This window comes from Chelon labrosus (genome assembly GCF_963514085.1).
Source record: "Chelon labrosus genome assembly, chromosome: 15".
Classification (NCBI taxonomy): domain Eukaryota; kingdom Metazoa; phylum Chordata; class Actinopteri; order Mugiliformes; family Mugilidae; genus Chelon; species Chelon labrosus.
Window position 1 is genome coordinate 1,416,312 of NC_140348.1, and position 14,495 is coordinate 1,430,806.

A 14,495-nucleotide genomic window follows, 5' to 3' on the forward strand; every position below is an offset into this window, starting at 1 on the left:
TCAAGAGCTCTCCCGGAAGCCGATCAGATTACTTTGCAGCGTCTTTGCAAGCAGACAGAAATCACTCAAAATGGACAGTCCAAGTTCACTATACTCCATTTAGTATGACTTTATGTTGATTGCTCTATATTCAGCCAAAGTCTGTGTTTGAATGTCTCCTTTGGAGGTGCATTGCCCCAGTAGCCCAATGGAGAAACCACCAAGTGTCCATGCACAGAATGGACAGCTAATGGACCACAAGGAGAAATTTACAGAATGTGACAAAAATGTATTGGACTAGTGGCTTACTTTAGAGACTTCATCTTCATGTTTCAGCAGTGATTAGTGTCTTTCAGTTAGGACCATAGAACATATGAAAACAGGACTTTGTCTCTTCAACAAGTCTGCATTTAGCTTACATAATAACATCATGTCAAATACATTTGCTTAAGTTAAGTAATGTGAGTAGTAGGATTAGACTGAAATGTTGTAATAGCTTTCACCAAATCTGCCAGTTAATTATTCACCTCTGGTATGATAAATATTATTCTACTGATGTCTGGCTAGAGAAATCCTTCCATAAAATCGGCCTCTGTCAGCCATTAGAAAAACTTTATGATATAATTCTAAGTATTATTGCACAGTAATATTTGTGTGGCTTTAAGAATCGAATGTGTTTCAGAGGTCTGTGTGCACTTTAGATGCACCCCAGTGTGTGTGTGGACATGCGCGTGTTGAGTGTCTGCAGCTGTTGTCAGGCTGTTTCTCTGGACTGTGTGTCTGGGCTAAGAGCCAAGTGGATGCAGTCAGCCGGGGAGAGAAGGGTATGTGTGGGGGTCTCTCTCTCTCACTGCATGGCACGAAATGAATGGGACCTCAGATAGGAAGAAGAAACAGCACATTCTCTCCTCAAACTCATTTTGCCACCGCCCTCATGAATGTGGTTCTTTGATTGTTTTTTTTTTTGTGTGTGCTTGTGGCTTGTGAAATTTGCTGCTTTGAATTTAATGAGGCTCTGGTTCTGCTATTGTTGGTAAAAGGTGGTGCCTTGCTTTGTATCCTTCTTAAATATTGCTAACAGAGTACTGCTGTTTTCTATCAAGATTCCATGTGGGTTTATTCACACGTTAATGACCATGTTTGACTTAAAATATCTCAATTGGAAACATTTAATGCAGTAGACTGAATTATGGCATAGCTTTTATTTGAGATGAAAATTCACAATGTGTTTTTGAGTTGCAAGTAAGAAAACATTGTGACAGAAATTAACATTAGTAAATGTAAAATTTGCAAAGAGTCTTTGCATCCGTGATTCTCCTCCCAGCAGGAGCAGTGACTTCCTGTTGGCCTCACATTCCATCTGTTCCTCAAACAACTGTTTGCCAGAGCCTGAGCTATAGGAGGAGGCACTTTTGCTTCAACTAAAAAAGAACATGTTAAGTACATTTGTAAACTGTTTCCTGATGAAAACAGAAACTTTCCATTTAAGTGTGTGTTAGTGAAATCTTCTGGCCTTGCAAGTTGTAAGTGTGTCCTGTAAATGAATGTGCTCTATTATAGCAGCAAGATCAAGGCAACTGAAGTGACGGAAGATCATACAAACTTCTCTTCTAATAAGATGTATTTTGTACCATTCAAGTCAAATGATTCATGATTGTCACATAGTCTAATTCCTCATCTGCAAAGCCGCTATTGTTAAAATCCAATAATATCGATAATTGAAATGCTGTCCGTTATGAACCTGATGGCCTGCACCACCATGTTACTGTGATGATGTACTGAATACTTCATCACTTTTTTATGCATTTATGCATAAGAAACAACAGTGGAACTGGAACAAAACAAAAAGCACCATTTGCCTCCAGCATCACACAAATTTATGAGCTCCCTAATGACCAAATACACTTGTAGAAGACAGTTAGTTCAGTTAAATGGAAAAAACACACAGGGTGCGATGCAGTACCAGATCATTATCTAGAATATTAAGGGTCCAAATATTGTCCTGGATTTTATCTACACTTTTATTTCCAGAAAGAATTCAGCACCCTCATGAACATCAGCACAAAATTTTAGAATTAAATGTTTGAGGTTCTCCTCCGTGTCAGTGGGTGGGCCAAACTAAAACACTAAAATTTCTGTGGTTTTAGGTAGTTAATATTTTACTGATACATGTTCAAGTGTTAATTTTTCTGATAAGTTTCGTTTCAATTAGTTATTTTATACTATAGAAACAGGATGTGACATCATAATGACTACAAGTTGCCATGCCAACCATGCCGTGAAGCGGTATCATAGGACCGTGAGAGTTGGAAAGAATAAGTAAATAAGTATTGTGTATAATTCAACATTTCTTTGTGACTGGTAGAGCAGAGTGTAGTATTAATTAAACAAAAAGTGAGGGAGTCTGGCTGAAGTGTGAGCGGGTCACTGATAACACCGCTCTACGTGGCTCCACTCTCAGACCGTGCTGTGCAAACTCAGGCTCCAAACTCACAAATTGATGCCGCTCGTATCCCTGGGAAAACAGTGTCTGTTTGGCCAATGCAAGGAACTGGGGACGCTTAACATTGTAATATTACAATCAGACACTTTTGAAATATAAAACACCAGGTTTGAGGATCTTATAAACCATTGCAAATTATGTCAGAATGAAGCTTGGACCACATTCATTCATTCTTTGTCTGTAACCGCTTGTCCTAGAGGGAGCCTATCCCAGCTGTCATTGGGCAGGGTACACCTTGGACAGATCACCTGTCTATCATGGGGCTAACGCAAAGACCAATCAACCTAACAAGCATGTATTTGGACTGTGTGAGGAAGCAAGACTACTTGGAGAACAAACTCTACCGAGAATCTTCATGCTGTGAGGTGTCAGTGCTAATTCAGGAATTTCAAGGCTAAACACACTGCTTTATGCAAGTGGCTGTCTTATAGGGAAGATACACACGTGGACAAAATTGTTGGTACCTAACGTTAAACCCACAGTGGCCACTGAAATAACTTGAAACTGACAAAAAATTACTGAAAATTAACTAATGAAAATCAGACATTGATTTTGAATTGTGGTTCAACAGAATCATTTAAAAAAAAAAAAAAAAACTAATGAAACTGGCCGGGACAAAAAGGATGGTACTTTTAACTTAATATTGTTTTGCACAACCTTTTGAGGCAATCACTGCAATCAAGTGACTTTCTGTAGCTCTCAATGAGACTTCTGCACTTGTTGACAGGTCTTTTGGTTGTATATCTATGGAAGTTGTTCTGGGCTATTTGGTTACCATTGGAATTAGCCTTCTCTCCAATTCGTCGTCTTTTTTTGTGGTTAAGTCCAGGGAGGTTGGCTACAGTCCTGTGGACCTTAAACTTCTAAATATATGTGCAGCTGTAGTCACAAGAACATCTAGCTGCTTGGAGATGGTCTTATAGCCTTTACTTTTAACATGCTTTTCTATCATTTTCTTTTTTATCTTCTGAGACAACTCTGTCCTTAGCTTTCTGTGGCCCATGTTCAGTTTGGCACACTAGGGGTACTGTCATTTTTGTCCAGGCCAGTTTCATAAGATTGTTTTTTTAAATTGGTCTGTTAAATCACAATGTCTGATTTTCGTTAATTTCCAGTCATTTTTTTTATTAATAATTACTCTTGTCAGTTTCAGGTTGTTTCAGTGACCACTGTAGGTTTTTCTTTCTTTAATGGAAGGGTACCAGCAATTTTGTCCAGGTCTGTATAGTGAGGGCCTTTTCAGACCTTGCATTAAGATCCGATCTGGGCTATCCTATCGCAAGTGACCAACTTTAGGTACATGTGTTCAGACCTGGCATTAACATTTGTCTCCAAATGTGTCTCCACATCCAATCTTAGTTTTGCGCTCTGTATGCAAATAACCCCAGACAGCTACTGTCTCTAATGGATCTCTGTCGCTGCTCCTGAACTGAGAAAAGTACTGTTTTATGTGTGTACGTCATGACTTTGGCACACATTATTTATACAGTTATTATTTATTGATTTCCACCCTCTCCACCACTCAGATTATAATTCCAGCCCTGGAAGTTTCTATACGCACCATAATCTCTGGTAATAAAGATAAATGAAGACGTCAGCAAATGAGTAAATACTTAATGTAACCACACATGGCTCCTCATACATCAACATGACTGCATCAATAATGAACAAAGAAACCCACTCGTGTACTTCTCTCACACTTAAGCTGCTTTTTCCTTTTCATGTGACCATTTATAGTAGTGGTCGTATGTTTTTGAATGTGTTAAACTCTGAAGCAGGGGCACCCCTGCTGAGTAAAGGCAGTCTTTAATGTGATTCAGAATGTGTTGTGTTCACACTACAAAAGGAATGCGGACACATACGGCCCAGAATGCCTCTAAATGTGGTCAGAGATCGGCTCTTTCGAATATGTCCTGGGGGTGTTCACTTTTACGTGATCGGATCGCCGAGATTGGATCTTGGAGAACAGGTCCTTTGCGTATGGCACTCCACACAGAATTGACTGATAGGACTGATAACACTTTTTTTACTAAGAGAACGAGTCAGTGTTGTAGGTAAACATTTACATTCTCAGCACACAGCTGCCTGTCTAGAATGTCAGTTTTGAAATGACGCTATATACAGACTGTATACAAACTGTGCTAGCATGTAAGAAAGAATAGCTGAGTCAAATCTCAGTAATGCAGCGCTTGACATATTATTGATTACAAGATTACAATCACTTTACTTCTCTAATCGTGATTCCATTTTTATAACCATTGTTACGAATAAAAGATCCAGGTTGTAAAAGTGATTTTGGGAGTGGGCTTCCGGGGATCACTGAGAGACGAGCTGGATGGCTGCTAGATGGAGTCTAGCCACAGGTGGTCTGTAATTCTGCACCGTAATTGCCTGGCAAAGTGTATTATGGGTCTTCAGACCACTCATCCACTCCGTAGGGGTGGACAAGAGAAAAGGGTGAGTGAGGCGGAAAAATAGAATGGATAACAAGATGTCCCATTGAGAGACAATTCTGCCAGACACTTACAATACGTAGAGGGAGTATTATTATTGTATGCGTTCAAAGAACACTTTCAGTGAAGGCTATTAAGCCAGACTAATGAAAATGATGTTAGCAAATTGGGAGATAATCTCCAATTCAACTGAAATGTCATTGTGTTTTAAAGACAGGTGCGACAGGAATTTTCTGCTCTTAGAAGATGTTACCTGTTCACAGTATTGCGCCAGGAATCAGGCATCCTTTCAGTCCTCAGCTATTGAGTTTACAGAGTTCAACTTCAATAGCAGAATGAAGCCTCTGCCACAATTTGCTGTTCAGCGTCTGTTTCTGGGTCACTTTGTCCCCAGTTTAGTCTCTGAGACTCCCCACTTATAATTTCCATTGGAAACCAACCTGCTTGCTGGACTGTCACGATTAGATTCAGGTGTTTTGGCTATCTGACCAATCAGCCTTGGTCTTCTTTCTTTTATTATAGGTATGCTAAATGTAGCATTGTGCCCAAAGTCTGGAGCTGATTTACGTCAACATGTTTTTTCTTGTAAGCTTGAAATAATGCTAGCAACAGTGGAATATGAAGAGAGTATCCTATCAATTCCAATGTGCCTGCAGAAATCTGTGACCATCTGATGTTGTAAAAATGTTGTCTGGTTGTCAAATATACTAATACAACATTCAGCACAGTGCATGGCAAAGTATAACTAACAATATAAATGTATAAATGAATGAAAAATGAATGCTACAATGTGCTTGTGACATGACGATGTGTGTCTTTCTTCCTGTACAGATGCCATGGCTAATCCTTCTCCAGCAAAGAGCATGGGGGATCCTGGAATCACCCCTCTTTCTCCCTCACACGCCCAGGTAACTCATTGTTTGAGCACCAACTCATTTTTGTACCAGTTATTTTTCCAACTCTGTATAATCTGCAGACATATTTCTCCATACTTTCATACTGCTGTAAAGAAAGAGTGTCTGGCTTGTCTGCTCACTCTTCACCCTATACTAGCAAAATAATTAGTGCTGGGAAAGTTGCTTTTGACTTGTAGCTGGTTTTAGCTGTGAAGGGGATCATAAATGGAGGTGCTGCTGATGCAAAAGGCATCTAAATGCAACTAAGTGTTGCAAAGATTCCAAAACAACTTTGCACTATTATGGATAAGTTTGGATAAATCATTAAGTATTATTATTTTTTCTCATTCTGTGACACACGGTTATTTTAACATACTGTTTTACAATGCTGCTATGCCATACCAGTTTATTGTTCAATATCAGTGTCACTTTCATTCACCACTGTACTAATTATGTTCATTTGTGTGCTACTGTATGTCTTTCCCTGTATATACTGTAGATTTTATAGTTTTTATCTTTATTGCTTCTGAACCAGAGAACTGCTGAACTGTATTTCATTGTTGTTCCTATTCTTCTTATTCTTATATAAGCTTTTTACCAAAAAGCATACACTATATCCAGTATATATGGATGTGATTCCTTTGTAATCCCCATCACTTTATTTAGTAACTGTAATTTACTGGATATTTCTGTAATGGATTAACGGTTACTTTTATTTAAACGTAAATTTAATTACATAACGTTGGTACATGTCACTATACCGAAAGTAATATAGAATAAGAAGAATAATATATTAGAATATAGTTATCCTACGGTTGGAATAGTTACATGTCTTGTTATATTTTTGTGTATTCTTTTCTGTGTACAGCAGAACGACACAGACCAGGTGCCATCAGGGCCGTCCTTTGTGGTGGTGGTTGCCATTGACTTTGGCACCACATCCAGCGGTTATGCTTATGCCTTCACTAAGGAGCCAGAGTGTATCCACACTATGAGGTGGGACAGTACTGCAATGCAGACACTCACTAAGGAAGAGCATGGGGGTGGGGTGGAGCAACATCAATACAATATTCTGCTGATTGTGGCCTATCTGCTTTGAACTCAGTAAAACAGCTGCATCACATATGTAGAATAAAGTGGACCTGGAGTTACTCAAATTTTAAAATAACAAATTAAAAGTAAACATAATTTGCAAACTAAGTGACTGGGTCAAATTAAACAACCATCGATTGGTCTTACTATTTTCTCAATCAACCTATGCTAGCAGTGTGGTCTGGGTCAGGTGTTAGTAACATTTCAATCAAAATCTAATGACAGCCACGCTCACACAATCCAACAGATTAACATTTTTTAGTGTTACTTTAGCAGTTGTGAATACTTTGAGAAATAGTTCTTATTTTTAGATAAGGGTAATTTAAGCTTTTAATAGCATCTTTGAATCATGTATCCTGGAAGTAAATACAAGCATTTTGAAATAACAGATCAAACTTCAAGCTATACATGCTTTTTTATTTACGCTTTACTTGCTTTTAGAAACAAATGAAATTCCTGAGCAGCCCAGGCCTGTTATACAAATTATGTCGAGAATCTCATGTATTGGGTGTTCTTAAATGCCACCTGCCACCTGCCATAGAACTAGTACTTTTGTCACTAACAGTTTCATGCCTCTATTCTCTAGTTTATATACACTTTAAATCTTTCATGTAACATGCATCAACTATATCTTGTACTTGTACTTTAGTCAGATGTATGTATCTAAGGCAGATGTATGTTTATCTTGCTCCTCCTGCTGCTCTCTCTTCTCTCTTTTCTGTCCCTACCTGGCTGGCCTTAGGCAGATGGGTCCCTCCATATGAGCTGGGTTCTGCTCAAGGTTTCCTTCCTTTAAAAGGGAGTTTTTCCTTGCCATCATTAGCTCCATGCTTGCTCTGGTGGTTTCAGGGTTATGTAAAGAGTCTTAAGACAATTTTTATTCTTATTGATGTTATTTAAATCAAATGACATTGAATTGAATTGAATAAAAGGTGATTATTTTGCACCTTTCTGCCTTATTAGTGACAATTACTAACTATCCGTGATTATTAACAAGTGCTGTATCAGTATCAGTAAATAATAATAATAATTCTAGATTATTAGATTGGTTATACATTTCTGACTATCTGATAATTAAAAAATACCTGTGTTAAGATTATGATTATGAATAATTAGAATGTATAACAATGGGTCAACACCCTACCTACCTAATAGGTAATAATAACCAAATAGTGCATCTAGTCTTAAATATTCACTCACTGATTAACGTTGAAGGTGTGAATTCAAGCACTGAACCAGCCTTTTACACAACATGCATAGAAGTGAAACCAAGATATTTCTTTTAAAATGTCAAATGTTTACCTGTTGGTTCTCAAAGTGCTTTACAATCACACATCTACCCATCTGCTCACACAAGTACACACAAATTCACACACCAGCGCAAAGCACCGGGAGCAACTCAGTGTTCAGTGTCACGCTTCGTGACACTAGTGTGCGGGATTAAACCGATAACTCTGAGGTGCATAGACAACTCGCTCTACATACTGAGTCACGCTTAATAATTCAAGTGATATCAGTTAACAACCATACCACTATCAACAAACATCTACAACTACAACAACAAACAAAGCAAGCATGTGGCATGTGGGTGTGTGTATGTGTAAGTGCGAGGGAGTGAAAGAGGAAGTGGAAGAGTATGATGGCAGACTTAACCCACATGGGAGGTAGTTCCAGTCAGGGGAGATAATCATGTGGACCGAGCAGAGGCAGTGGTTAATGGCATCAGTCTTATTCCTCTGTGCTCAGTAGGTAGAGTGGAATATGAAGTGTCCTTGAGCAAGACACTGAACTCCCAGTTACCCCGATGCATGGCACTGATGTGTGAATGTGTGTGTGCTTGTGTGAGCGAATAGGTAGATGTGTCACTGTGACTGTAAAGAGCTTCGAGTACCAATAGGTAGAAAAGCACTAAATAAAAAGAAGACCATTTACCAAAAGCATGCAATAATTGCTGTCATCACTTAGTGACACAGTGAATGGGCCCATCCATCCACTCTGTTCGCTGACTTTAGTAGATACACATTGTTCTAACAATAAACACAATTCTAAAGTTCTAGAGTTTTATTGTGGTAGACCCTAAAGCTGGCCTCAGGAGTAGTAGACAGATATTAAAACTCACAGTTAAGATCTCACTTCCTGTTCTGTCTGAAGAATCAACACCCCTTGTTGAGGGAGTTACCCCAAACATTTTGGGCCTGTTTACCCTTCTGCTTTGTTTTTCTTTCTCACTGCCAAGTATTGTGAATTTAGAGCAAGTTTCTTGTCTTTGCTCTTCTTATGGTTTGATTGGCTGTTGGCAAACCAGCTTTATTGCCATGTGCCAAACTGGAGTTGTGGTTCAGTAGATTTACAACACAATTATGCACCACAGTCTCTGTTTCTTACATTTATTTCAGTGAGCTCATGTCAGGGTTAGAGAGAAGATTCTCCTTTAGTATGTGATGCAAGACTTTAAAACTCCCTATTGGCAGCCCAGTTATGCCCAGTTACTTGGATAACTTAAAAAAGCTGGAATTGGAAGCTGATGTATTTCAGTCTGTCTGTTGTTTCCTCAGAATGCAGATGATGAAAGGGCTGTTGGGGCAGTCGCAAAGGGGCAGCAGAGTCAACTAAACTGATTCCTTTAAAGTTTTATGTATCTACAGAGGTCACTTCCTGTGGTGGCATGGGACAGCTGCAGCAGTGATTCAGGGGGAAGGGTTGTGTCCAAGGTGTCTCCAGTGCTTTTGGTCTTGTCCAGTGGGAGACAAGATTGACTGGATTTCTGGATTTCTGGATTTTATTTTTTTTATTTTTTTACCATTTAAAATGGATTAAAAGTTCTTTCGTTGTGGAGCAGCGTGCAGCACATTCATTTGCTTCTGCTTGCTCTCTCTTACTACCACATTACGAGGAGGATAGATTGCTTCTGGTTTTTCTTGAAGAGAAGACAGCTGGCAAAATTCAGAGTTCACAAATAAGATCGTCTGTTTGTGTTAATACAGTGCTGTAAATCATTGAGGCCCAACTCTAATAATTAGTTTCTAGCAAGCCGGCCGAGTAAGAATAGCTATAATTTAATGTTGTAAAAAAGAAGTGTTCTTGTTAATGCAAGTGTGTAGCAATATTAGTATTTTAACTCTGATGCTGAACGTTTGCTCCCTCAGTCCAAGTGAATATTAAACAGTAGTTTGAAAGACTCAGATGCAGTCATTCTGAGAAGATGCATTGGCAGGACTGAAAAACAGATTGCTTGACTATCCCATCAGTCTGACTGGCTATCCTGTCTATTTGACAATATTATCAGGCTTCAACCAGTCATCTGAGGTACGGTTTAATATCTAATGTTTGATATTCTTAATAGTTCAAATAAAGAAAGACCATTGACTGAGTAGGTATGTCCAATTGTTTGTCTGCTCTTGCAGTTTTACATCTGTATATTCGAAATAATTCAGTTGAAAGATCGGCTAGAATGGAAGCTAACACTATGAGGCCTTCATAAATGTGTATATGTTGGTTTTCCACTACTGATTTACTATTAGCAGAATTTACTATTTACTATTGCACTTATTAGGACTATGCTTTTAAATACCCCCAGTTGGGTTAGTTTAGTTGAGTGTCAAATCACATCTTGTTGGCTTGATTAGTGCAAATATAGAAACAATAGAATAAGCGCTATAAGAATAAAAGAAAAAGAAAGCTGTACAGATATATACATATGAGTAGTCAGCAGCAAACCTTGTAAACATACAGTGCAAACATTGCAATGGCTTGTAAAGTGTCCATGGTGGGGGTGAGTGTCAGCAGGGGGGAGATGTGTCTGTGTGTGTCTGGGGGGAGGGTTGAGTGTGTGTATGTATGCAAGACGGGGGGGGGGGGGGGGGGGGGGGGGGGGGGATTGATTTCACAGCTCTGGGGAAGAAGCTGGTTGTAGTTCTGATGTTTCTGGAACTTTCCCGTGATGGGGGACATACAAACAGTCAATGGTCCGGGTGCGTGGTATCTGTTCACATGGACTGAGTCCAAATCTGGGCGAGGACCCCCCCCCCACACACACACACAGTCCCCTGTGCAGTTCTTATCACCCAAGTTAAGTCCTTCCTGTCCTGTGCTGTGCAGCTCCCGTATCACAGTGTCACACTGAGACAGAGGATGGGTTCTATTGTGGTCCTATAGAAGTTGGTGAGTAGTTGACAGGATAGTCCAGCCCTCTTCAGCTTCCTGAGGAAGAAAAGCCTCTGTTGGGCCTTCTTCACCAGGTGTGCACTGTGGACAGACCACGTCAGGTCAGATGTGATGTGGGTGCCCAGGAATTTAATGTCATTGACACGCTCGACCGCCTCCCCTTGTATGAGGAGAGGAGTGTGCTCTGTCTTCCTGGACCTCCTGTAGTCCTCCTGTAGACTCCCTTGGTCTTGCTGGTGTTCAGAATCAGGTTGTTTAAATTCTGTAGTTAAACTTAATATATTTTCTTGAATGTCCTTGAATGAGAAAAATGTACATCAAGAATTTCCTCCACACACAGATTAATAAGTATAACCTTCAGATAAAACTGAATATCTTATTTTCACTCTGTGCTGAAAGATTTGTAGTGAGAATAGCTCTAGATGTTCCTGGATTCCTTGGTTTTGAGAAAAATGTGTTTTGTGTCAGAGAGAAACAAATATAGCTGGAGCCTTATTGATTACAACAACATCGCAAAGACAGAAAACAACCTTAGGTGCTTACAGCTATTTGGAGATGGATGGTAAATCCTCTTCTTACCAATTTAAAACTCCACTCCTCTCTCCACATGATGCAACCTTTGAATATTCTCATTTGAAAATTAGTTTTACCTCAGCTTGTAACAGCTCGGTAAAGATGACCCGCATAGATGCAATTTAGTGGGTGGGGGAAGTCGGGCTAGCTTCCAAGCTACAGCTGACCTCCATTTTTACAGAAATACTGAGGTAGCTCAACTTATCAAGGGACTGGGTTCATTTGGCATTTGATTGGTTTGAATTTGAGAAGTATTTACAAGTTCTGTGAATGTTACAAAAAGCATGTAAATTGATATTTTAAAATTATATTTGCCCTGACAAATTATTGCTCGGCTGCATCAACTACATCATGCTAACAGATCCAAACGTCAAGACTTGGTTTCTACAAAAGCAGACATACTCTTTTATTGATGACTGTCTTGTCTCTTCCCAGGCGTTGGGAGGGTGGAGACCCTGGTGTGTCCAATCAGAAGACTCCAACCACTATCTTACTGACTCCAGACAGAAAGTTCCATAGTTTTGGCTATGCGGCTCGTGACTTCTACCATGACTTAGACCCCAGCGAGTCCAAGCAATGGCTCTACCTGGAAAAATTCAAAATGAAGCTTCACACCACTGCAGTAAGATTACAAACACATTGAACACACCCTATATAATAAATTCACTGCAGCTTTCCTGGCTACCCTTCTAGCAAGCAGCAGCGCTATAAACACACTCCATCCTCTTTACACATTGACTGTGCTCACCTTGGCAGCTGTGATGTATTGCATGCTGATACTGCAGCAGACTCTTGACTTTTTATTTTTCATGCCTCTGTGTTCCCGCTGCAGTGTAATCATAAATATGTCAGAAGAATTAGAGGATATTTTTAGTTGTTAAATTAAATATCTAAACTGACTTAACCACCACCACCACCACAAGGTTTTAATGTAGTAGTGATTATAGCCACACTTGAAGCATATGAGCATGAAATTAGACAGACGCACAGAGTTCCCTGCTACTATTCAAACATGATTTTCACTACTAAAATTAGCTACCTTGAAGTTTATGGCAGTCTGGCTAGCAATTCAAATACACTCATTTAATTCAAGTGTTGGCTCATGGTGACCATCACAATGCCAAGAGAAAAACACTAAATATCCCTGACAAGTGTAATACTGTGTATCAGTAGTATCTACAATGCACACAGAGAAAAGGAGAACATATTATCGCAAATCTAGACCTCATATCTCGCATTCCTATGATGAATGAGTACGGGTTTTCTTTCATGCATGTTTAACTATAATTCTCTGCATTTAGAATCTGTCCATCGACACCGACCTCCACGCAGCCAATGGGAAGCGAGTGAAAGCTATTGACATCTTTGCATATGCACTGGCCTTTTTTAAGGAGCAAGCACTAAAGGTAACATACCGTATTTCTGCCAGCACAACATTTTCTATTTTATACAGTGCAATGTATTATCTGGTGGATATTCTTATAATTACATCCTGGAGAACTGGAATTATAAGAATAAGCCCACAATGGACAGATTTCTTGCAAAGTCCTTGCCTAAAACTTACATATTACCATTACCATATGTTATAAATTGCTTAAGAAATCCATTCAAAGGGAAGAGTGGTAGAGATGAAAAGAATGAGCTGTAAACCAGACTCAGCTATGACGTTTGTTCTGAATTCAGAAACCCTTGACAGTGAATTATATAACCAAGAATGTGTGTTTAAATGTTCATTCCACAGGAGCTGAGTGATCAGACAGGTGGCGAGTTTGACAACAATGATGTAAGATGGGTGATCACTGTTCCTGCCATCTGGAAAATGCCTGCAAAGCAGTTCATGAGAGAAGCTGCCTATAAGGTAGGCTAAGAAACAGACCAGACTCCAGTTAGAAAGCTTGAAGGAAAGAAAGACAGGATTATCTATGGTGGTTTAGTAAAATGATGTTTGTGTTGGAACACTGACAGTTTGTGAGAGAATAGTACACAATTTTGCTACAGTGCCACAGAGAAATAAAGACCCACAGTCACACTGCACATGACATGATTAATGTTTTATTGCGTATTTCCATTTATGTGATTTTCTGCACTAGACGTACTTTGTAGGCTTTAAGTCAAAGGGTTTTAGTGGTGATTAACACTGTCAAAGATGTTGGGTTCACCATCCCACTCCAAGTGTCACTTCTGATTTAGCTTGCACGTCCCCTCGACCACAAATCAGTCAACACAAAATACACACACAGAAAAAAGTCTCTTGTCTGTCTGCATGTGATTGCTGGATTAGTCATGTTACATTTGTCACACTGACACTTCTGCCCAGTTGTTCACACAAGTGCGCACATATTCACAACTAGGCTGGGCTGAACCACAGCCAACCGTAGCAGATTTGCATCAAAATGATAATAAGAGGGATGCTTTTAAAGAAAAAAAAGAAACAAAAGAAAATGCTTACTAAGTTTGTGAAAGAATACGACAAAAAGACATCTGTAGCGAACTGTTGGTGGCTGTGGCTCATATCTAATCTCAGTGTTGCTGGTTCAATTGTTCCTCCTCCTGTCCACGTGTGAAAGTGTCCTTGTGCAAAATGCTGAACCCCAAAATTTTGAAGCACTTACATTTACCATAATGAAAAAATGATTCTTGGTACTTTAGTTCCAGCGTCTTTGTAATGTGTTTTGTAGCTTCCAACTGGGCCGGTTTTTGCTATAAATCCCTTACAGAACAAATGCACTATGTATTTGGGAGATGTGAAAGCATCATATATTACCTCAGCCTTAAATGGAATGAGAAAAAATGCTTAGCAAACTGCCCTTTAAATGACCCTGCATATTTGACGTT

General features: G+C 39.4%; 1 protein-coding gene across 1 annotated transcript in view; it reads left to right on the forward strand.

The window, feature by feature from the left end:
• Positions 1–14,495, forward strand: part of hspa12a (heat shock protein 12A) — a gene marked incomplete at its 5' end in the record, with an annotated part of 40,493 nt that overhangs the window by 9,528 nt on the left and 16,470 nt on the right. Inside the window, 5 exons of the mRNA XM_084561679.1 lie at positions 5,767–5,843; positions 6,700–6,827; positions 12,096–12,282; positions 12,962–13,066; positions 13,402–13,518. Coding sequence (XP_084417805.1) covers positions 5,767–5,843; positions 6,700–6,827; positions 12,096–12,282; positions 12,962–13,066; positions 13,402–13,518 — 614 coding nt within the window. The remainder of the gene's footprint in view (positions 1–5,766; positions 5,844–6,699; positions 6,828–12,095; positions 12,283–12,961; positions 13,067–13,401; positions 13,519–14,495) is intronic.